Source organism: Trichoderma ghanense (assembly GCF_004382785.1).
Source record: "Trichoderma ghanense strain CCMA-1212 chromosome Unknown scaffold_2, whole genome shotgun sequence".
NCBI lineage: Eukaryota > Fungi > Ascomycota > Sordariomycetes > Hypocreales > Hypocreaceae > Trichoderma > Trichoderma ghanense.
In genome coordinates, this window is record NW_027395665.1 from 318544 (window position 1) to 341748 (window position 23205).

Consider the following 23205-nt stretch of genomic DNA (forward strand, 5'->3'; position numbering starts at 1 on the left):
ATTTGTTCCAAATTATTACCGGGCGTTTTTTTTGCCTCCACAAAGGTGAGCCTACCTTTATGGATTTAACATGATTAAATCTGTTATTATTTTTATCTCCTGGTGGGCTCCGATGTGCGGCACTAAACTCTATCGCTGCTTGCTCGGCATTTGCTTGGTAGTGTGAGGTTGAAGAGGTGAGATGTTGGTTTGGTTTAAATATGAGCTGTGTCTGCCTCCCCCCCCCCTTGGGCTTCCCGTCTTGTAGTATATTATTTGAATCTCCAAACCATATTGAAAGCAAAGCAATTGCCTATATCCTTCTGTATTCATCGTTGAGAAGTATCTGGTGCCGACCAACTTGGCTACACCCATCCATCACCACAACTCAACACCAACCAGCAAATCCACTTACACCACTTACACAATGAACCACCTCGCCTACCTCGAAGCCCTCCGCCACAGCCCCCCTGAAGCCCCCTCAACGCCGCCATCAACACAAACGAAACCACCACCATCATCGTCAACATCAACATCACCAACAACACCAAAAGTCGGCTTCATGTCCCTCCCCCTCGAACTCCGCTTCCAAATCTACACCCACCTCCTCACCATCCCCCCATCATCCTCATCAACCTCATCACAACCATCCCACCACGCCCTCTCCGCCACCGAACCATCCCCCCGCGAGCCCTCCCGCATCCACCCAGCAATCCTCCTCGCCAACCGCCAAATCAACTGGGAAGCCACCCCCTTCCTCTACTCAACCAACATCTTCCTCGCCCACCCTTCCCTCCTCACCACCTTCCCCCGCCTGCGCAACTGGTATCCTCCCCTCCGCGAGGCCAAAACCCTCGTGCCGCGCATCCGCCGCTTCCACGTCCAGGTCCGCCTCGACCTGCCCCTGCCGTTTGATCGCGAAAAGGCGCGGGAGGCGTTTTCCGGGCTGGATGAGCTTTCGATCGATGTCGTGCAGGCTATGTTCCTGGGGGTGGATTGCGCCAATTTGGCGGTCTTTGAGGCTGTTCGTGGGGTCAAGAGGGTGAGGATTGGGGGGAGCACGACGGGGTTTGAGGAGTATATTGCTTGGTTGGTGGAGGCCATGACGAGGCCTGTTGGGACCGAGGTTGCGCCTTTTGAGCCGGAGTGCGAGTCCCCTTGGGCGCACCTCTGGAGCGGACACACGAATCTCGTCAGGTCGTCGGGTATTCAGGTTGAGAAAGAAGAGTAATCAAGATGTGCCTGCTCACCAAGGTATGTAGATTTCGTATTCATATGATTGGCCTTCCATCATTGGCTTCGGAAAAGGGCTAACGGACTGAGAAGCATCAGGTGCAGAAACAAGGCAAAAGACTCTTGTTGCGCCAACAACTATGTATCCCTATACATCCTCCTATCGAACGACACAACATCGGAATCGAAAAACTGCGTGGACGATTTCCTCCAAACGCCCCCCCTAATTCTTAGATCTTGACCATGCCGCCCCATCTAGTCCGTATTCCGCGTCTAGATCCATAGGTCGTTTCAGACATTCAAGGAGGAGATAACAAGAGAGAAAAGATATCAAACACAGAAAACCAAAGAGCCACAACAAGCGTCATGTCCGCCTTCTTCGCAAGATATATCCTCATGTTCTGATCCTTCTTTGTCATTTCTCTCTCTCTCTCTCTTTTTTTTTTCTTTTTGGGTAACAACGGTTCGGGCTCGGGATCGGGCTGATAGAAACACAGCGGGGATTGAATGGAAACAAAACAAAGATAATGGTAGAAGAAACAACACATGAATAGAAGCAAGTATACAAGCAACTCGCCCCTTTTTGTCTTCGCAATATATCAACCCAAACGCCTATTCTGATGCATCGTATCAACCGAGAGAAACCTGACATTGCTCCCCTTGAATGGTGGGTTCGACGATGCACACATCTCTCATTTTCTTTCGTCTTTTCTTCTTTTTCGTTGCTCACCTTTCTAACGTTCCACGCCACGCCTTCCCCCCCCCCCTCTTCTCTCATTACGCTGCTTGGCCACCACCGCCCATCATCCTGGGCAGCGACTTCCATCCCTTCTCGTTGGGCATCTTAATCTTGCCAAAGTCCTCGTCAAGGTCGAGAATAATCTTCAGCGCGTTGCGGCTGCGGGCAAAGTGGCTGGAATCCTTCTTGGGCCTCAGGGAAGACAGAGCATCCGGCATGCCGACGTGCACTTTCTCCTTATGCTCCGATCCGGGCATGGGCAGCAGGGTCTGAAGGACCTCGTACGCAGCCAGCGTGAAACCGAACTGGGGCGATGATCGGAAGATGCGGGCCGGGCCGCCCTTGAAGAAGGCCGTGAAGCCCTCCTCCTTCCAGATGGTCTTGGCGCAGTGTCGCAGTCCGTTGTAGGTCGCCTCACCCTTACGAGCTTCGACCTGGAGACGGGTCTTGATGACGTCGCACGGCGTCGTCAGGTAGGCCGCGGGCATACCGGCAATGGCACCAGCAGTCAGCAGCTGCAAGACGCCGAGCTTCTTGGTCGCCGACTCGCCAAAGAAGTCTTTCTTGAGATGGCTGTACGTGGGGAAGTAGATGGCCGAGAAGGGCACGTCTCGCAGCAGGCAGGCTGATGCGCCCTTGTACAGACCCACGAGACCGAGGTTGCGGACAATCCACATGGCGGACCTCTTGGGCGTGCCCTCGACGGTCTTGGCGACTTCGCCCTGGATCTGCAGACGAATCTTGACGATCTCGAGAGGGTTGGTGAACACCTAGATCACGGGAAGCTTTTGGTTAGGCGAGGAATTCTCCATGATATTTCATTATGTGGCCTGAAGAGGGAGTGGGAGGAGGGAGCTTTAGAGCAACTTACCACTTGACAACCGCCGGCCGTACCACCAGCGACAATCTCGGCCCACAGGGGTATCGTTCCTTGCTTGTCAGTGAAGCGGCCGCGCACCAGATCGTTGACGGTCAGCTTAATGGCCTTCTCGGGCGCGACTCCCACCAACTGAGGCAGAACGCCAGAGTACAGACCGCGGAAGCCCTCGTTGCGCACTACTTTCTGGAAGCAGTCGATAGAGTTCTTGTAGAGGCGCTGTCCGGGCTGTGCTCCGCGCTGGTTCTGCAGGCGGGTCTTGACAAGGTCAATGGGATACACCATGAAGGCACCAAAGGCACCGGCCAAACTGCCCAGGCCAAAGTTGTACGCCGACTCGGCGGCTTGTCGCAAGATGGCTCCGCCCGTGGAGGCGGCCTTTCCGACCGTCTGGCTGGCCGTGTCCAAGACGTCGTACATGGGGTTGCGCCATGAAGGATCCAGGACCTTGGCAAAGTCGCGGAGGCCCAGGCGACCAGACGGCTCGTCCAGGCCGGCGAAGTGGAAGAGGATGTCGGCCTCCATGGGGGTGAAGAGCGAGAAGCGCGTGATGCCGGCCGCCTCGTTCATGAACTCGGATTTCGTAATCTTGCCGTCCTTGGTCTTGGAAACGGCGCGGCGCAAGATCAACTCGACCAGGTCCATTTCCATAACCATGTTCTGGAAGGCTCGCACGTTGGCGTAGGAGACCTTGCTGCTAGCCGAGATGCTGCACAGGGTGTGCAGGTTGTTCAGCAGATGGTCGGATAGCTTGTGCCTCGACGTCTCGCGGATGATGCGCTCGAAATCCTCTGGGTTGATGAAACCATCGCCATCCTTGTCGAAGCGGTGGAAGGCTTGTCGGACGCGCTCGCCCTGGAGGCCGCGCAGCATCTGCGAGAATTGCGCATAGTTGAGGTGGTGTCGGTTCTTCTTGCCGCCAATGTACAGCTTGGCCCATTCGCAGTCCCAGTCAAAGGGGATGTTGTCGGGGCCCTTGTTGAGCTCGTAGAGGCGCCTGAAGTCTTCGTACTTGACAGTGCCGGTGCGGTCGACGTCGAACAACCGGAAGGCAATCTCGTACTCGGCATCGGGCTTGTTGAGGAGGTTCTCGAAAACGGCCCAATCAGTCAACGAGACTCGGCCGGTGCCTTTGCTGTCCGCGACACCGAATAGGATGGAGTACTGCTCCCTCTTGATCTTGTGCTGTTCATGTGCGATACCTGGTTAGTCACTGGGTCCCGCAACTGCACCGATATGACTCCGATCTCACAGAGACAGTAAAAAACGAAAAGGGGACTCTCTGAAAAAAGTGAGAGAAAAAAAATAGGGGGGACAGAAAATGGGATGAAAGACGACAGGCTCAGACTCAATGGCAGACTCACATAGTCCTCGTCCTTGGGCGCAATGGCGTCGATGAACTCATCAGGCCCCAGGTACAGCTCGCCCGTCTGAGGGTCCTTTTTCGCATGGCTGTTGAAGCGAGCCTTGGTTTGCGCCGAGAGCTGCGCAGGCTCCTCGACGCCCACCAGGCTCTCCTTGACAGCTTCCTTGACGGTTGAAACACCCGACATCTTGGGGAGCAACAAGAAGGCAAGCCCGACGACGCTCTTCGATCTCGAGAGAAGCAGCAGGAGGAGGAAATGCCAGCGGGGAAGACAGAGGAGAAGCAGCAAAAAGTTGTTGGCTTCTTTTTGACTGTGGAGGAAGAAACGGCGAGGCTGTGGAGCTGGGTAGGAAAATCGGGGGCCTCGCAGGGGGGGAGGAAAAAAAAGCGCCAAAAAAAAGAGGAAACGCAAGACAAGAAAATATGCCGGAGACGCCCCTCTAGCACGGAATCCCCTCTGGTATCTGTAATTCTAGGTCTATAGGAAAGGATGGAAGAAGGGGAAAATGAAAGGAAGATGCGACGCTGGCGCGTCAAAGAGAGATGAGAGAGAAGGGATTCTTGTCTAGACTGATAGAAGGAGAGGGAAGAAAAAAAATAATATGGCTGCTGCTAAAAAAAAATTATATTGACAAGTCACTCCTTGTCGAATCAATTGGACGGGAGGCTGCAAGGTTTTGGCGGAAATGCCACCCGTTTGTTGGCGCAAGTATCCGGTACCGTGTGCGCCATCTGTCGCGCCCCTGGCGCACCGTCGCGAACTGTCTCCGGTAGAGGTACATGGTATTAGAAGGCCGCCCTGATCTTATTACAGCGTCAGAAGACCCTGAGAGCCGGGCTTGTTTGTCCGCCACGTGAGCCGAAGCCAGGTATTCTGTACCTCTTAGTGGAAGGAGTTGGACTATCTGTACTTCTGACTCGAGATCTCCAAGCCTTGGGCCAGGTACTCGGTTCTTTCCAGCTGATTGATAAGGTATCACAAGGAGAAGACCTTGAAACCACCCATGTGTGATGGTTCTGAGGCATTAAAGCATTCAACAATGGCTATCACGAGTGCTGCGATAACGAGAATGGTCAAAAGAACGCAGTTTCGCACTCCGGACAAGCCGCTCTGCATACAAGTCTTACGCCGCGATCGCAAATCTCCTCCGTACCCCGTCCATGCATCAGACAGCTGACATCAGACAGATCCTGCGGCCCTTCTTCATCCGAGACTCCATCACTGTCTCTGCCTAAAACATCAGTCATGTTCTAGAATATCTCGACTACATATGTAGGTCCCGGAGCACTCAGCGCCATTACCAGCATTTAATCGAGATGGACAACTAATAGTAGTCACTTCATGTCCCTCCGGACATGCTCCGTAATTCTCCCATTGCAGCGCTTAAACGGCGTCCCATATTTGCATCAAATCTCCCAGGTCCCTTTCGCACTAGCAGCCCGCAAATCTGGGGTCGGAGCCAGTCGGAGATGAATCGGCCAGCACCAGCCCGCCAGCAAAGTAGCTTCCAACTCGCTATCTGTCCTCCGCAGTCTACAAATATAGGCGACCTCAAATTGCTGTGCAAGTCAACTTAACTTTCCAGCGTGGTGAATCAGGCACACAGGAAGGTACAGAGTACGAGAACGAGATGGTTTGAGGAAATGCAATGTGCAAATTCCAAACTCATACACGGTGCAAGTACAGATACCTCACGTTGACAGAGGCGAAAATGACAGCCTTGCCTTGCCAGCTGGGTGTTCTAGAAGAGCAATTTTTGCTTCTCCGCCACCACTCGGGCCGTGGAGCTCAAGGTCCGGCACATACCTTGCCTTACCTTACTCGACAACCCCTACATAAGGTACCTGCGTATAGTAGTAGGTACTTGGCACCTTCAGCATTCGCTTCCACGAAACCTTCCAATGGGTGATCTGTGCAAGGTACGCATACGCATTCCTGCTGCCATTGGACCCTAGAAGATTATCATCACCGACATCTCGACAATCAGTACTCGCCCGTGGAAAAGAGCAGCATGGTCCACAGCTCCGCCATGTCCCGAAGGCCCCGAGAGTCCCTGCTCGCATACATGGTGTGAATGGGCGGTCAGCAACACGATATCTTCAAGCACGAAGGACGCAGCCTCCATATCCAGCCCGCCAGCTTCCGTCAACCCGTCAAGCAGTGATAAAAGAGGAGCAAGTAAGAAAAGGGGGATCCATAAAGTAATGCCCGAATAATTAACGGGGCGATATTAGTCCATACAGCTTTCTTCAGTGTGGTATTATCAAGTCCAGAACCATTTCCCTTGCCATGGCAGAAGCACGTTGCCCTTCCTGGTGCGCCATGCCGACCTTCCCTTTCGCCCGGTTTGCTCTCCCTTTTTGTTGCCTCAAGCCCAGATCCCGGCTCCCCCTTCCACCCTCCAGCGCCTGCGTGGTATAAAAGAGTCCATTCCATTACCGCCAATTCCAGAGCAAAGCCGCCAACGCCAGACAGTAAAACACAACACAAATCAAGAAACGGGAAGACAAAAGACCACAAAAAGAAAAGAGGAAAGGTAACCCTCGTCGAGAATGGAATTAGGGCGTCATGGGCTTCGTAGATTGCCTGCAACCCCCGAAAGGAAACAAGAAAAGGGCATTCGTCATGACCGATGCCGGGTCGATCGGGTCCAAGAAGGAGGAAGGGAACATTAAGCATTCGCATCTCTCCGTGGGGTATTGGTGTCGTGTATCCGCCAGTCGTAGAGCCCTCGAGGCAAGGCCAACGAGAGGCAGTACCACAACGGGTATCATAATAGACGAATTGTTGGAATGGCTGGCTCTCACGATTCTATGGGAATGAGAAGGCTGCCATATTGCAGTTCGGTGGCACTGGGGAGGCGAGGTTGTAGGCGACGAACGGGTAGCGTGTGGTGCGGGAGCGTGAATCCGGCGTCGAGCGCACGCTGAACCTGAGCCGAGACCTCCTTGAACCTCTTCTCTCGGTACTTTTCAAAAACGGCTGCGTGATGCTTGTGCGGGTTTTCGCAGCATTCAATCATCATGGTCACCAGCGACCTGAGCTGGCTCCATGTATATCCCGAGTAGTGAACGTGCCGCTTGGTCTATGGGATGTTGGTCAGCGACTTCATGCATGAGAGATTAGGTCATGGGAACAGAAAAAACTCACCCATTCGCCCTTGTTGAGAACGAGCCTGGAGAGGCAATGCGCGCCGGCTGCGAGGAAGCTCGGGGGCGAGGCCACAAAGCGCTCATCCATAATGGTGAGTTCCAAAAAGTATTTAGCCAAAGTTCGGGTATCGAGGTCGTAGTCGTCGGCCTTGCTGACTCGTCGCAAGAAACTCATGGGGCCGGGCCATCCCAGCTCAAACCCAAGCATGCTGAGCATGAAGCGCTCCGCCTTGAGAATGTCCTCGGTTGTGTAACCGCCGTCCACCATGTAGACAATTTCGTCCAGCGAGGGGCAGTTGATTTCCTCGTACTTGGACGCGACCAAGATGGCCGTGGCCCCCACCAGCTGCAGTTTTCCGATGGAAACAATCTTGCAGGAGAGGAACCGGTCAATGTAGTTGACGGTGAGGAATAGTGTCTCGGGCAAGAGGTTGAAACGGTGGTGCACCTGCACCAGCCAGTCCATCAGGACGGTTCGCATGGACCACTGGATCTCGGATTGCATCTCCATATAATAAGGATTAGGTAGCATCTTAATCTGCAAGACGGTAAGGGTCAGTGGCTACTCGTCAGGAACAAAGCGGACAGCAATGGATTGCTCACCTCCAATTCTCTCATGTACTCAAAAATCTCCTCGCCGTACTCGGCAACCATGCTGACATCCCACATCTCTTCGTCAATCTCCTCGGGGGTGATGGTCTGCTCCACTTCGATTCTAGCCTCGTCCAGTTCGCGCTGCACACGGCTGGACACTCGTGGGGCGATGATGGCCGTGGCATTCGCCAGCGTCATGTCGCGAGAACGAGTCGAGTGGGCGGTTGTGTACCCCTGATCTTGGTCGTCGTATTCCTCGTCCTCTTCTTCCCAGTATTCTTCGACCTCGGAGAGTGCGAGAGTGACGTTTTCCTTGTAGGGCTCGACATTGACGGCGACGGTGGGCTCCTCGGAGGTGTTCGAAAGCTTGGGCAAAATCTCGACATAACCGTCTTCGTGATTCACGTCCTCCACACACGAGGGCTCCTCGGACGGAAAGGTGAGCGATTCCAGCGAGTCCAGATATGATTCGTCCCCGGTCAGGAAGTCTTCAATGAGAGGCGGCATCACCACGGGTTCGATATCGGCCGTAACGAGAGTCGACTTGTTGGAGGCACGGTCGCCCTTTGCTACCTTGCTCTGAGTTCGCCGTAGCGTTGGCTGTTGCTGCTTAAGCTGCGGCTGGCTCTTGTGGTGACGAGGTTGCAAAGAGTGCGCCTCGGGGGCAGCGCGTGAGGCCGGGTTATTCTTCTGCTGTGGCAACGCATTGCTCTTGGTGATGTTGTTGTGCGGCTGGAGGATATTAATGTCGAGCTTAAAAGCGGACTCTTGCGCGGGAGCGTTGGCCGGCTTCTTCTGCAGAGGCTCTACACGGGCTTCGGTCGTCGACGCCTTGGGCTTGTTTGCTGCCAGGCCTGTGGGTCGCTGTGCAGGCCGAGACAGATCGACTTTGCCGGGCTTCATTGCGTTTTCCTTGTTCAGGATGGATACGGGGGCGAGATTCGTAGACACGATGGCGGCCTTTTTGGTGCCCCTGGCCTCGTCGCCACGTGCTCCCAGCACCTTGGACACGTTCGTCACGTCGCCAAAGGCAGCCCGTTTAGCAGGGCCCTTGAATCCGGCCGCAGGAGCAGCCAGGGCGCCGCCGCCGGTTGCAATCGACTTGTGCCGCTGATGAAGAAGTGGCTGCATGTTCTCGCTGCCGCGCGGTCGAAAGGGCTAGATGATGACGACGCAGAGTCAGTCTAGCTATCACGCAAGATGGGGCCATGAGATATCAGAGGTAAGGTAGGTAGGCAGGGTAGAAAGGGGAGGGGCAGTGCTGTCAAACAACAGCACCGCATCTAGAGGGTGCAGAAGCGTGAAGAAAGCGGGCTGTTTGCCCTTTTCGCTCTGTGTCAACATACCCGTGCGTCCATGCTGGTGATGGCCGTCTAAGCTTTGCTTCCTGGGCCTTAAGGATGATATACACTGATCCGGTAGAATGCGCGAATAACGTTATGCGAGTCCAGGCGCAAAAAGGCACCGCAGCCTTGTCGTGACGGTTCCGCGTCAAGATATCATACAGTGGTGTCTGCGAGGCGGCGTGTCCAGAAGGGTCCGAGATTCCAGAGTCGCACTTCGGAGACGACGGAGTCCAGGGATTACCAGAACAAAATTAGACGGTGACGTTAAATCACGTCAAAGCGAGGACCCCGATTACAGCCGTGGCTTTTCGACCATACAGGGTGCAGAGTAGAAAAAAAAGGAAGAAGGAAAGGGGGCGAGACTGCTGGTTATTTCGTACAAATGGCGACAAAAAAAAAGAAAAGAAAAGAAAAAGAAAACAAGACAATGTGAAAGTTTTGGGAAGAGAAGGAGAAAAGAGGCCCGAGCTGGGAAAAGATGCTGCTCTCGACCGTCTCGTGGCCCTGGTCCGTCGAATTCCCCTCAGTTGCAGAGAAGGTGCAAGGTGGAAATTGGCGATAGCGTCAAGGACGGAGACGATGCGCCAGTACAAGTACCACGTCCGGGTAGCGGATACAAGCAGCGAACAGGCGATGCGCCGCTTGGGAGAGGACAGAGGAAGATCGTCAGTGGGAACGGCGCGGGTTGGAGGTTGGGAGGAGGCCTGGAATCTGGATCTGGCGGCCGTAATTTTAATCGACGGGCAGAGCTGATGGTTGTAATTTTCAATGTTTATTTGTTTATCTCCAAGCGCTGCAGACGCTTTAGCGCAGGAAACAGCCAGTCGGTACGTACCGCCGCCTGGACTGGAGCTGTGGCAGAGCTTCGACTCGAGCTACCGCGGGTTTGGGGGGGGCCGCCGGCATGCGCGCACGAGCCATCCTGCGAACAGGTCGCGTCAAGCTGCCTTGTCGTCCCGGAGATGACGATATTCCGGGGGGGGCCGTTGAAGTGGTTGGCTGGAGCCGTTGCCCGTTGCACAGAGGCTGGGGGAACGTTCCGCCGGGCCGCTAGTCTGTTTGCGGATGCCGGGCGATCTTGTCGCGTCTCACTTGACATGGCAAAGGGTCACAGAGTTTCAGTTTTGCGCATCTGTTGCGGCACTGATGGGCTGCGAGGGCGTCTGTTTCATGTTGATGCCAGGCAGATCGTGCAGCGATGCTCGCTGTGGCTTTTCCTCACCGGAATCCTCGCCCAACGACGAGATTGCGCCCGGCGCATCCAGGCGCCTTAGACGCGTTGGCGCTGTCGTGGGAAATTGCGCCAGTCCAACACGTGCTCACGTGACGAGGCGCTTGCCACTTTAACGGCTGCCTTGCTCCGGCTTCCAGCTTCCAGCTTCTCCACTCGAGCCGGAACTGGATCAGGAACTGAGCCATGCCTCATGCAAGGGAGACGCATGCTGGCGGACGAGGGACGAGAGGGACGCTCGCGTCAGCGCTGGGCTTGCGATCGAGACATGTCTCGAAGCAAGCGGTCGCCTCTTGCTCGCACCCGTGTCCTGTGCTTCTGTGGTCAGCTCGGCTGTTAAAGTTGCAAGCTAACTGAGCTACTGGGGAATAGGCGATAAGTCGTTCCGGCCAGGCCGCGTCGTCAATACCTTATGGATTCGTCGTCGCAAATCCCGTACGAGCAATCTGCGCCTGAGGGACCGGCAAATCAAGGGAATCCAGGCGGGATGCGATGGAGTGCAGCGGCGAAGGGAGAGGCGACGGTGGTCTTTTGGCGCAGCAATCGCATCGCAGGGGCCGTGGAACTGATGGGACTCGGGCCTCATCGCGACGATGGAATGCCATCCATAGTCCCCTTCGTCCAGCCTCTCTTGCGCAAGGTTGGACTAGCCGACCCGGGCTTTTTGCGTTGCCATCCCGCCTCAGCCCCGATTTCTCCGTTCTGGATTGCCTGGGCATTGAGCTTATTGCGCCTCGACAGCTGCGTGAATTGCCTGTTGCTACCCGGGGTCGAGTCGCCTTGTTAAGCTGGTGCACCCGGCGCAAGACTCTGTGGACAGCCTCACTGCGCGCATTCATCAGCTTAAGGGTAACGTCGTGTTTCTGTTCGTGAGTCTTGTCGCAAAGACAGGGGAGAGAGTCTCGCGCAATCCAAACCCTCGAGATCGCAGGTCCGATGGCATGTGCTTCCCATCGCTGATGCTGCATTCCAAGTCTCGATTCATCTCTGCGATCTAAATGGGCGTTGGGATGTTTCTCATGCGATCTTTGACGACATGATATCACCATCTGACCCGTTCAATATCGCCACCGTAAACAATCTGCTACTCCGTGCTCCGTACCTTGTACAATGCTGGGACCAACAATCTCCCATAGCCGCATACCATGACGGCCGCCAACGGCATCATGTCACCTTGGGTTTCAAATCTATGCTGAAATTAGCCACTCGACGATCCATCATCAGCTACGGACAGGACTCGGCCAGGAAGCCAGCGCTTCAACAGACCAGCCCTGAGTAGCGACCGCAGCTTTACTTTGCGCGCGCCGATCCGGCCGTGCATGGTTTGCTTTCCTTTTCGGTTTCCAAGCTATGCTAGTGTTGCCGGCGCCGCAATGCTGAGTTCAACGATGGCGCACTTGTAGATATCGCAGCAGCTTCTTGCCATGCGCGCCTCTCAGAGGCTGCTCCAATGTCCAGCCCTGGTGCCGCGTACGACGCCGCATGTGTCCTCCGTACCCGAACCCGTACCAGTACCCGTATCGGCATGTACTGTACGCGCAAGTAGAATCAGGCAGAGGGGGGAGGAGAGGGGTCCTCCTCGTATGCGAAGAGTGAGTGAGTGCATGGCGGCGACGAGGTCCGCCATTCGTTGGGCCGAAGCAGGATAGGGCCATCCCATCATCACTCGCATGGCCGCCATACTGTAATAACAACGCACACACGAGCCCACACAACCCGCAGCCGTTGTATCGCAGGGCGGGCTTTCATTGGGAGGCTTCTCTGCATGCATTATCCGGTCTGGGGCACAAATGCAGGCGATCACAGACTTTGGCCGCTGCCGCAAGGCACACACACAGGAGGAGGAGAATGGGGTCCAGCAAGCCGCTGCTGTCCCGTCGAATTGCTGGTTCGATGCTTGGGAGGGGAGCCACCGTTGCGGCGCTGATTCGGCACGCATCTTGTCCGCCCAAAGGTGTATCCACAAAGCCTCTCAGCGCATGCATCCAGGCTTGCGCGCGCGGGGAGAGGAGGAGACAAAGCGGTGACAGGAGAGGAAGAGACGGCGAGGGGAATCGGCGGCTCTGCTCGTACTGTGCGGCCTTGATGCGACGCTCACCCTAGACCATTCCGAGGAGCAGTGGTCGAGTCCGCAGTACGGATTGGCATCCTTGGGACGCCAGGTGAGTTGTGTCGCATCGAGTCTGCGTGAGAGCAATTTTGACAAAACGACGCTCGACCACCAATCCGCCTCTGAGAACACCCAGCCGGGCAGTCGGGCAGTCAGGGGCTCAGCAATCTCACCACTGCCGCAACTGAGCGTGCTGCTGCGAGAAAGGCCAAAGACCAGGAGCAAACAAGGAGTCAGATAGGCAAAGCGGACGGCGATGGCGAGACAGAGCGCACGCTGGTTGCAGAAGACTGCCAGTCCCAGCACGGACGCTTGCCTGCCTGCGTGCTGCCCGACCCTTGATGCCAACCCAACGAGCTTCCGCGCACAAGTGCGAGCAGCTCTGGAGGATATGTGGACGCCTCGCAAGCCAGAGAAGCCTGCAGAACCCTCTCCGACTGGACACTGAATCTCGGGGACCCATAGGCGAAGACATGGTCTGCGACCTAGCGGCAAGCAGCTTGTGCCACGGGAGACGATTGGACTGGACGTTTCTGCAAGAAGCAGCAGTCCTGTCCTTTGCCGTCTTTTTTATTTCCCGTTTCTTATATTTTTCTTTCTTTCCTTCTTCCCATGTCCTTCGTGAACCCCCTCCCCAAATGAGAGGGCCTCGAAGGAGTAGAGGCCGAAGAGGGGCGAGAGATGGTGGGCATGGCGCGAGAAGCAAAGATAATGAAAGGGAAAAAGAGCACGTCGAGGTCAAAAGGGGGACAAAAAAGGTCAATTCAGTAGCCTGGTGTTAGCCAAGCCACGCATAACGCTTGCCGCGACTTTCGCCTCTTCACCCCAGCGCAGCCGGTGATCCAACCAGAGGCAGACAACGGACGGGCCACGGAAATGGAGCAAACATTGGACGGCTGCTCGCTGGGTTTCCCTTTTCCCCTCCTCTTCCCTCCCCCATTTACAGAAGAGTTTGGTGCTGATCTTGCGACGAGGAGGGGAGAGGGCTTGGTGACGAGGGGCTGTCAGGCGCACCCTCTCTTTGCTTTGATCGAGTCTCGCGGTGGCTGATGTCGACGGTGGAAAGGAGACGCAACTGCGAGACCCCCGAGATGACGCAGTTGCTTGGTCTCTACGCATGGCTCTCTGTATTACGGAGCGCCAGAGAAGAAGCACCAGCTCTCACGGAGTGGTTGATTGATTGATTGATTGATTGATTGATTGATTGAGTGACCGCCTTGACGGCTTAGACAATGCGGGCTGAACCACCTGTTCTCGAGCGTCTCATCTTCAATTATTTCTCTTTGCCTCTCCGAGGATCCAAGCGGTGCCGAGCCCCAGCAGCACACTAAGCACGGCTCGAACCTATTCTTGGCTAGGAGACCAAGTAGTCACACGAGTAAGGACGGAGCATGAGTATTACAGTACAGATTCAATGCATCAAGCAGGCAGTCATGCCGTAGCAATGCAGGTCTGAATCGATAGCCGTTGTCTCCACGGCCTCTTGCTCATGCTCGCTCGAGTCAACCGGCCTACATACAAACCGGGACCCTATCACCCCATCACAACCAGCCAGACCTTTGCTTTGCTCTGCCCAGCCCTTGCCGCTACGGCCTCACAGAAAGAGTGGCATCCCCACCTCTTCTACCTCCTGCTGAGCCCACACCTTTGCTTTTCCTGTTGTTGAGGATCCCTGCAGCAAGGGAAAGCGGGCGCCTCTGGGCCGGCACCTGGTGCGGTGCCATTGGCCATCAGCAGCCCTCGGGGAATAATATTGGAGGTAAATTTAGCACCCAGCGCTCGCTCGCTGCGTTGACTTTTTGACCAAGTTGCTGCTGCTGCACGAGACTACTGTACCTGATACAAAGTGGCGGTAGATTCGAGGACCTCGAGGTGAACTTGGATGCTTGGAGACTAGCAGCCTCGCTCACCCATGGCCGGAGGTGACGGTCCAGCCCTCTCCCTCTCCTTTGGCTCCTCTTTTCGCCCGAGTGTCGAAGAAAGCGTCAGAAGAGACGATCTCGTCGCTCTTTGTCTGCGAGAATCCTGGGTTGTGCCGCCCAGCTATCAGAGTACATAAGCCAGCCCCAGCCCGTGGGCGTCAGTCGGAATGCGCTTTCGCGGAGCCTGGCCTGGGACCCCTGGCCGTTTTGCTGTCCAAGAAAAGCACGAGGATGGATGTTTGTCTGCCAGTGCCAGCGAGTGGTGCGGAGAGGGTGGCGGATCAATCAATCGCAATCAATCAATCAATCAACGCCAGGCCGCATGGACGCACGTCTGCACACGCACGCCCAGCGTCCTGCAGCGTTTCGAACTTGGATTGCGCATGCCATCATGTCACATCTCAGCCATTGAGGAGGGAGAGGAGACATGACAGTGATGCGATACCACCTGTACATGTATGTATGCTCATGTACCTTGATATGCCTCCTACCTTGCCAAGTTGCCTACCGACCACCATCCGGTACTTGTGACACTTCGACTGAGCTGAGCTGAGCTGAGCAAAGCAGACAGAGACGGGAACAGAAAGCCCCAAGCACGGTACGATCACAGCACATCAGCCTTCGTGTCCGTCTCTCCTCGATACCAGCAGCACCAGCCTGTATCACTGCCAATACTCCGTACCATCACCACCCGAGCACCTCACGAGCACTGCAGCTCGACACACTCTGCATGTCAGTTGCCGGCCACATCGTGGGATCGCAGCCCATGAGGGGCTGGTGGCGTCGCCTTCGCTGTCCGTGTGGGCCCGTCTGGCTGAGTTTGACAACGAACAACTCCATAATAGTAGATGATGCTACTACGCGAAAATGGCCGGACGGGGTCACCAGACTAGGGACGTTGATGAGTTGGTGACGGGTCAAACGGGCCAAACGAGCGGTCTCTGCACCCTATGCCCTTTCCGGCCCTGCGTTGCCATCGCCTCTCAGCGCCCAGTTTCCCCTTTGACTCTGACCCTCTCTCTCACATCACGGCATGGCGAGAAGAATTGCCTGGTGTCCCAACCTTTGGCCGTGTGCGAATCCGTGGGCCGGCACGGTGGTTCGGCGAGTCTGCCCGGCTGTGCCCTCGCGTGTGCCGTACTGTGTGCAGCAGGGAGGGAATTGGCTAGACCAGCAGAGATGTGACCGTCGACATGTATGTACAGGCATGTATGTGTGAATGTATGTATGCTGCCCTAAGCATCTGCTGTGGTGCCTGACGAAGGATGCGAGGGTTTGGAGATGCGGTCGTCTCATAGGCCGGTTGGGCTTGGCTGGCGTTTTGTGTGGCTGCGTACCGTGGATGGAACTTTCTGTGCCTTTGTCGTGTCCAGAGAGAGAGACAGAGACGGAGAGAGAGGCCCCGACCTGGCTGCTTCTTGAGCTGTCGATACAATCGGCTGGAGACAGCTTCGTAGGAGTATCAGGTCCATGGCTTCCTTGGATATAAGAAAGTCAATTCCATCTTGGGCATGTCAAAGCAGGCGGCGGCAAGTCCATTGCTAAACCTGGATGCCGAATGCTAGCATGCAGATAGGTATGTGTAGGGCAGGGCCATGTACGTATGTATGCGCATGCAACAGCGACCAAGACTGGGCAATACCTGAGGCACCCGCGGAGGAGGTTGCCTCTTTTTGACGGATACCTTGGCCTGTATCTCCAGCTCTCTCTGCCACGCGAATAAGCCAAGCAGGTAGAAGCGTATCAATATCAGTGGAAATGTGCGTGACGCGAGGGCAAGATCGAGTCGCAGGCTGGAGGCGGGCGGGCTCTGCATCATCCGGCGCGGCTTGTTTGCGCCGTCTGTAGATCACAGCTCAGCACGGCCACTGTAGCCTGAAAAGCAGCCTATTTCCTAGTTTTCGGGGTTATTTGTTAGCAGAGGGCCGTCCGATGATGGAAAGGCGTATCAGCGTAGACGCTCGAGATGGACGAGGCTCTTGATGCGATCAGGCGCAAAGGCGACGAGACGGGGAAGCAGGGTGGACTGGACTGAACCGATGCGACTCGATGATGCATGATGGCGCTGCTGGGACCAGCCCGCTAACCACACGTGCTCCAGCGGCTCCAGCGCTGTTCCAGGCCTGCGCCGCCCGGCCCTCCAGCGCCCTCAGCGCCCCCCAGGCCGCCGCACCACAGGCGCTACAAGGCGCTGCCAGCAGCCGCACGGCGACAGCGACTCGCCATGTTAGTGAGCCCAAGGCCGGCCAGCGACAAAATCGTTCGACCTCGCCTAGCAGCTCCTCTTTTCCCCATGCACACATTCTACCAACTTGGCCTCACAGCAACAGCTTTGCAAACCACTCCTGAATCCCATCTGGTGAGTTCCATCGGCTCTGTCGTCGTGCGCGATCATGCCTCTGCCCTGAATTCGGGCCTCCAGCACGCCCCTGTCCCTTGGATTCGCACCTCATCCCACCCCAACCCGGTCCTTTGCGTGGCCAGCGCCTCTGGTTCACAGAAGCTATTTTTTCCTTGTCCCAACCCGTTTCCCCGTCCGAGTGCTTCGCGATCCTCGCCAGCTCTTTGTGTGCAAGCCTTGGTCCCCAAGTCTCTCGCAAGTCCTCATGGCTAATCTCGCTGAATCGCCCGTCCAGATCCTGTCCTGAGCGCCGCCGCTCTCGCCAGTCTTCGTCGCCGCCGAATCCGCCGCCGCGCCAGCCAGGAGCTGACCAAGAAGCAGGCGCTTACCGCATAGCCTGGATGGTTGATGAGGTTTGGACATTGCCTCATCAGTCATCATCGTCTAGAAGCGGAAGAGCCCTTTCTCGAGTCCTGGCTATCGGCCGGTGATGAAATTGCCCGTCCTCTCGCCGAGCGATACTCCTGTCTGAAGCTGCTGCTTCTGTCCGACCACGTCCCCAGCCCAACTCTTCTCCCACCGAGCCTTCGATCGCCATCTCCCCCCCCCCCNCTGGGGAGATAGGCGGCATACCCCCCCTTCCATCCGAGCCGAATACTACAACACAAATATCTATCGACAAGATAGAAAGAACCCACAAGAAAAGAAGAATGAACTCATTGTCCCCCATAAACACCTCAGGCGGCATGTCGGCGGCGTCCTCAAACGGCGGCAGTGTCTCGCCTCGTCAGGCGCCGAGCCCCAAGAATGTCGCATTTGAGCTGCTCTTCCTCGAATCGCCTCAATACCGTGCGCGCCTGCCCATGCGAGTCCAGATCTATCCTCATGATACCACGGACTCGATTGTCACAACCGTCAAGAACTTTTACGGCTTGTACTCGGGCCCGCCCGGCTCAAAAGGCGTCAGCTTCGAGGACGAGCTGGGCAACACCCTGATTGCGCGATATGAAAATTTCCGCAACAACATGGTTGTCTACGTCCGAGTCATCGAAGAGGCTCCCGTCGCTGCCCTGGAGTCGCATCGCTATCGCGGCCTTCACATGGGCGCCGACTCCTACTACGGCGGCGGTGATGCCTATGCCCTGCCTCAGCGCTTCGGCCCTGACATGGCCCGCTCCAATTCGACATCACCACGCCGCCGCAGCCCTTCGCCCAATGTGTCGCGGGGACGCAGAAGCGACTCGACCAGCACCAATGGCAAGAAGGGTCGCTCCCGCTCCACCAAGAGCCGAGCGCTTCAAGGCCACGCTGATGCCTACGCCGAGAGCATGAATGGCTACAGCAGCGGCGACGGCGCCCCGAGCACCACGTCTGCCCGGGCCAAGGAGCAGCTCGGTACCACCGACATCAGCGTTGAAAACATTGTCGAGGGCGGTCGACGAAAGAGGGCCAAGTTTGAGAGCTCTGTAAGCCTGGCGCACACCATCTCGTCGTGCCTATTGCATTGATTGCTCGCAAGTTGCTAACGCTGATTTTTCGCTGCAGGAACTGCCGCTCTTCGCACCGCCTCAGATGCCGGCCGCCACTTCAAATCCATCCGTCTCTCCCGCCAGACGTATTGAGCATCATCACCGACATTCTCTCTCGTACGTCCAGACCGGCCAGAACCCTTTTGTACACCCCCGACCGCTACACTCGCCGCAGAGCTACGGTAGTGCGCATGGCCAGATGGGCCTGTACTCGACCCCTGTCTCCAGCGACCGTCGCGGTCGGGGCAGCATCTCGTATGGCAGCCATAGCATGGCACATGGCATGGGCATCCTTCCAACTCCCGACCCCACCGTCGGGAGCTGCATGTCGGAGGAAGACAAGGATGTCGCCATTCAGCTCATGCGGCTGGGCGAGATGTCCAACATTTCTCACGGTCGCACATCGGCGTCGACCTTGGAGGACGCATTCAGCGGTAGAGCCGATGCCGCGTCGTCCACTGGCGCAACTAGCGACAGCGACAGTGACAGCGACACCGCGCTCCCGCCATCCCGTCGCCAGAAGCTGGACCTGACGGGCGCGTCCAAGCAGGTGTACCAGACCACCGAATCGCACTTCATGCCGCCCATTGACGGCGCCGAAGCCAGCGGCGACGATGCCGACTACGAGGACGGCGCCGACGTCCGAGCCAAGCCGGCCCAGAGCAAGGGGGTCAAGAGCAAGTCGGCCTCCCTTGCCGCGCCCAAGCCGGCCGCCTCCAAGACCAAGGCTCCCCGCGTCGCCAACGGCAGCAAGACCAAGAAGCCGCCGATTGTGCCCAATGGTCCCATCTCCCCCGCGGCTTCGACCACCCACTCTAGGAAGCAGTCGGTGGCGTCTGTCGGACATGTGTCCCAGGCTGGCGAGGACGAGCAGCCTGATCTGTCGACCAAGCCGCGCTGCCAGCGCTGCCGGAAGAGCAAGAAGGGCTGCGACCGCCAGCGACCCTGCGGGCGCTGCCGCGACGCCGGCCTCTCCGCTGACCAGTGCATCAGCGAGGATGAGGGCAACGGCCGAAAGGGCCGCTATGGCCGCCACATGGGAGTGCCTCTGAAGAAGGAAGACATCGCCATCGCGTCTCAGCCCGCGCTTTTGCCCGCGGCTCCCATCGCTGCCAACACAATGACCGCCGACAAGGCCAAGAAGCGCAAGCGGTAGAGAACGAACCCTAACCCGGTTTGATTTCCTGCGCGCTACAGTCTGTATGGTGTGTCTCGACTAGGAAGCGAGGAAGAAGGAGAGATTTCTCTCCTTTGCTTTTTTTTTCCCCCGCATTTGAGCGCGGGCAACTGTGTGTATCGGGGTCGCTGGCTGTTTGTTACAGTCCCTTCAGTACCTGTCTGCCTGGCCTTGTCTGGCAACCCCTGGATTCGAGGCCGGGTGGAGAGGTTACAACGGTTGACGACTACAGCCCAGCCCCTCGAGGTGGTTTGAGTTTTCTTTCCGGCAGAATCTCCATTTTCTCCCTCGATGCTCTTATGAAGATGTAATCACGACGGCCAATGAAGGGCCATTACACTCCTTCTGGCGTTCGGATGTCTTGTCAGGTGTCATTTGTCTGTTTCCGGTTCTCTTCTTCTTTTCGCCAGTTACGTCATCTTTTCTGCTGGTTGTTCTCCATTTCCCTTTCACACATGTTTCCATCTCAAGTATCACCAAGCAAGCTGCACAGAGAAGACAGCTGCAAACCAACAACAGAAGGGCGCACACACACGCACCGAATCTGCAACTCGTGTGCAAACCACATGAGGGGAAGAGGAGCGTTGAGAATGGACGTGGCAAGGTTACAAAAAAAGGCGGCCGTGGCGAGCTTTGGAAAAGTGCCTCGCCAATGAAAGTTGGAACGAGAGCGAGGAGGAGCGCGTCCAGTATTTCCAGTTTGCTTTTTTTTTTTTCCCCTTTCACCTTTTCTCTCTCTGTTTTTTTCTGTTCCTATCTTCTTTCCTTTCCATATTTCTCATCCTATGTCTAAAGTAAGAAGGTCTGGTCGGGTATGGTGGCAAAAAAAAATCGCCGGTTGGAGCACTCGTCTTTGGTGTGATTATAACTGTCTAGTATCTGGACAACGGACGGGTGGCGGGGATGGAGGTGCTTTTTTTTTTTCCTTTCTTTCTCTTTTCCTCATTTCCTCTGCTGTTTTCCTTGCATCGTCTTTCATCTCTTGTTCTCTCTCCTTTTTTTTTTCTCTCGTGTTCTCAAAGTTTCCTATCTGTTGAGTCGAATTTCAGCGATTCGCGGTCGGTAGTTTGCGGGTTCTATTTCCTTCTCTATCTCTTTTGAGTGTTCGTCATCACAAGAGGGTGCAGCTCGTTCCCGTTTATCCTTGGGGGGATGATTGGACCTGGGGAGATAGGCGGCATAGCGAAGAAGGTAGGGGCGCCATCGCGCTTCGAATATACGGGAACATGTTTTTATCCTAGTGATGCCTTGTGTGGTGAGATGCGACGTGCTAAGTGATGAGTGATAGACGAGATGAGTATTATGTGATTCTAGAAGCGCATCGAGTGGTTTCTTTCGCCCACTTGGTATGTTATGGAGCCGATGCCTTGTTTCGCCTGATGTTAGCCTGGCGCAAGGCACAAAGATGAGACAAACCCACCAAGCGCATCCCAGCTCCGCCCTACAACGCCGAAATACCATGCCACCTTCCAGCGCACCCAATTCATCGGCCACAGCTGCGAATCTCATTCTTCATAACAATCTTGCTTTGCAAACATCCCACATAGGAAACCAAACCGAAGCAATCCTCGCCGCAAAAGAGGCAAATGTCGTCAAACTTGGCTCTCCGCGCCATTCCCCAACTTACCTAGCGCCGTTTCGGGCCGGCAGAAGCCGGCGCAAGGGGGGTCCGTTGTTTTGGGGGGGGGGGTTGCGGCGCCAAGGGGGGGTTCAATAGCCGATTGGTTGGTGGGAAAGCCGTTGGGTTTCTTGAGGTGGGGTGTGTCATGTGATTTTGCACGGGCCTAGAAAGAGCATCCTGATGAAACAATGGAAGGGGTTACGTCATTGGGGAGATTTGGGTTACCCCGCGGTTGGAGGGGTTGAACTTTGAGGGTTGTAAGGAAGGGAAGAGACCCGTGAAAGCAGCGAATTTGAGAAGAGAAGAATTGTACTTTTGAATCCTTGTTGTTTTTGTTTTAGTTGAGGTGAGGGTGCGTGTCAAGGATGCATGGTAGTTCTTCTGTGTGTTGTGTTTCTGCACGCACTGATTTCAGTCTCCGAAACTTAGTTGTTGCTCGGTAATGTTCAGAGCGAACTACTTGGTAGCTCGGGCGTGGAAATTTCCGCCAACCAACTTGAGCGCAAGCGATTCGCAGAGACCAAGCCACTTACGAAACAACAACAACCCACCGCTTTCCTTTTCATTCCTCACGGGACAAGAAAAGAAGTCGGGATCTCGTGCACAATGAAGGACGAGAAAAGGGGGACGGAAATAGAAATAGATTACCTTGCAGTTCTCCTTTCTTTTTATTCTGCGCCTTGTTGCATGGCGTTTTTGCGCGTGACCTTTTTGGAAGCGGTGTGCTTTGAGCTTTTGGGGGGGCCGCGCGCCTTCGGAAGAGAACAAGAGAACGGCTGGAAGAAGAAGGGGGGGAAATGTTCGCCCCGCCGATTTGGTCGGAGTGGTGGGGGTCCGGAATGCCGGACATCGGAGCGGGGATTGCTGGGGGAGGGCGTGAGGAGGCCCGAGTACATTGTATGTATGGGCTTACCCTGGACGTTGTGTAGGGATTGGCGGACTGATGAGCAACGGGCATCACTCCTTGCGTCAAATTGCTTGTTTTGCCGTATTTGGATTTTTTTTTTTTTATCTCATAGCAGTCATTAATTTTTTTTTTTTTTTTATTCTTTCTGGCTTCTTTCTCGGTATGTAGCTTCAATGCTGTCTCCTTTTGCAAGTCGTGAAGATAACGGCCTATTACCGGAGTAATCATGCACATCCCCCAATCCCATCACCCATCTCGCCCCCAACCACACAAAGCCACCTTGTCGTAAAACGGATTAAATCTCCAACGCCTCAATCAATCAAACCAATCCCCCCAGCCAAATCCACTTGATACCGGATGAAACCTCCGCAATCCGGCCCCCTTTTACGTGGAAAAACCCCAGACGCAAGAAAAAGCTTTGCGAATCAGCTGGACCCATCTGCAGCCGGGCTCGGTGAGAGATGCTCCGGTTCCTTGTTTAGCTGCCGAATCGGCTTGCTGTGCGATATCCGATGGGGATTTATTTCCGGCTGAGTCATGTTCACGACGTATCTTTGGCAAGGTAGACTACCAGTAGCCTTGACGATTGAACAAGACGGTCATGGCCAGGGACATGATGATCCACCCGGTTCTGATATTGACGATATGCTTACTTTGAGTCGTCTTTTTCCCTTGTTACGATATGATATATGACAGCTATCGGATTGTGTATGGATCGTATCTTACCTTACGCCAAAGCGCAGAAGACCCGCACACTCTCCTTTCCCCAGGACTGCCTTTGCCAATACGCTTAGGTAGGAAGAAACATCTGTTCGCCAGTCGTCTCTGCTGTATACCGCTGCAGCGAAACCCTTCCCACACACATGCATGCAATCGCAATGCAACCTCATCCGCCCTCTGCCAAACTCTCACCGTCACACTACATACACGTACAGTAGCAGTCGCCCTTGTTGTATACAATGTAGGTACCCAACATCATACGGGTACATGCCGTCTCCGGCCCAGGGCTCATTCATGCATGCATGCATGTAGGTAAGGCAAGGTACGCAGGCCACATCTCGTATCTCTAACCGTCTACTG

At 55.5% G+C, this 23205-nt stretch overlaps 6 protein-coding genes across 6 annotated transcripts; 4 read left to right on the forward strand and 2 right to left on the reverse strand.

Moving 5' to 3' along the window:
- Positions 1–406: 406 nt before the first annotated feature.
- CCMA1212_002499 (uncharacterized protein) lies at positions 407–1210 on the forward strand (the record flags this gene model as incomplete). The annotated part of the gene is made up of 1 exon (XM_073699881.1): positions 407–1210. One exon carries the CDS (start codon positions 407–409, stop codon positions 1208–1210), a length of 804 nt encoding a protein of 267 aa, XP_073561168.1.
- A 779-nt stretch (positions 1211–1989) lies between these two features.
- CCMA1212_002500 (Calcium-binding mitochondrial carrier protein) lies at positions 1990–4581 on the reverse strand (the record flags this gene model as incomplete). The annotated part of the gene is made up of 3 exons (XM_073699882.1): positions 1990–2721; positions 2823–4013; positions 4193–4581. Coding segments are annotated over 3 exons (2310 nt in total), but the record flags the coding sequence as incomplete, so codon positions are not given.
- A 2417-nt stretch (positions 4582–6998) lies between these two features.
- CCMA1212_002501 (G2/mitotic-specific cyclin-4) lies at positions 6999–9299 on the reverse strand (the record flags this gene model as incomplete). Its single annotated transcript, XM_073699883.1, has 4 exons — positions 6999–7280; positions 7346–7885; positions 7951–9099; positions 9288–9299. The coding sequence occupies 4 exons, from the start codon at positions 9297–9299 to the stop codon at positions 6999–7001; spliced, it is 1983 nt and encodes a 660-aa protein (XP_073561503.1).
- A 150-nt stretch (positions 9300–9449) lies between these two features.
- Positions 9450–10561, forward strand: CCMA1212_002502 (uncharacterized protein; the record flags this gene model as incomplete). The annotated part of the gene is made up of 3 exons (XM_073699884.1): positions 9450–9515; positions 9543–9794; positions 9821–10561. Coding segments are annotated over 3 exons (1059 nt in total), but the record flags the coding sequence as incomplete, so codon positions are not given.
- Positions 10562–12308: 1747 nt separating this feature from the next.
- On the forward strand, positions 12309–12970 carry CCMA1212_002503 (uncharacterized protein; the record flags this gene model as incomplete). The annotated part of the gene is made up of 3 exons (XM_073699885.1): positions 12309–12472; positions 12622–12680; positions 12765–12970. 3 exons carry the CDS (start codon positions 12309–12311, stop codon positions 12968–12970), a joined length of 429 nt encoding a protein of 142 aa, XP_073561501.1.
- Positions 12971–16651: 3681 nt separating this feature from the next.
- On the forward strand, positions 16652–19576 carry CCMA1212_002504 (uncharacterized protein; the record flags this gene model as incomplete). The annotated part of the gene is made up of 3 exons (XM_073699886.1): positions 16652–17042; positions 17633–18357; positions 18437–19576. Coding segments are annotated over 3 exons (2256 nt in total), but the record flags the coding sequence as incomplete, so codon positions are not given.
- Between the last annotated feature and the right edge of the window lie 3629 nt (positions 19577–23205).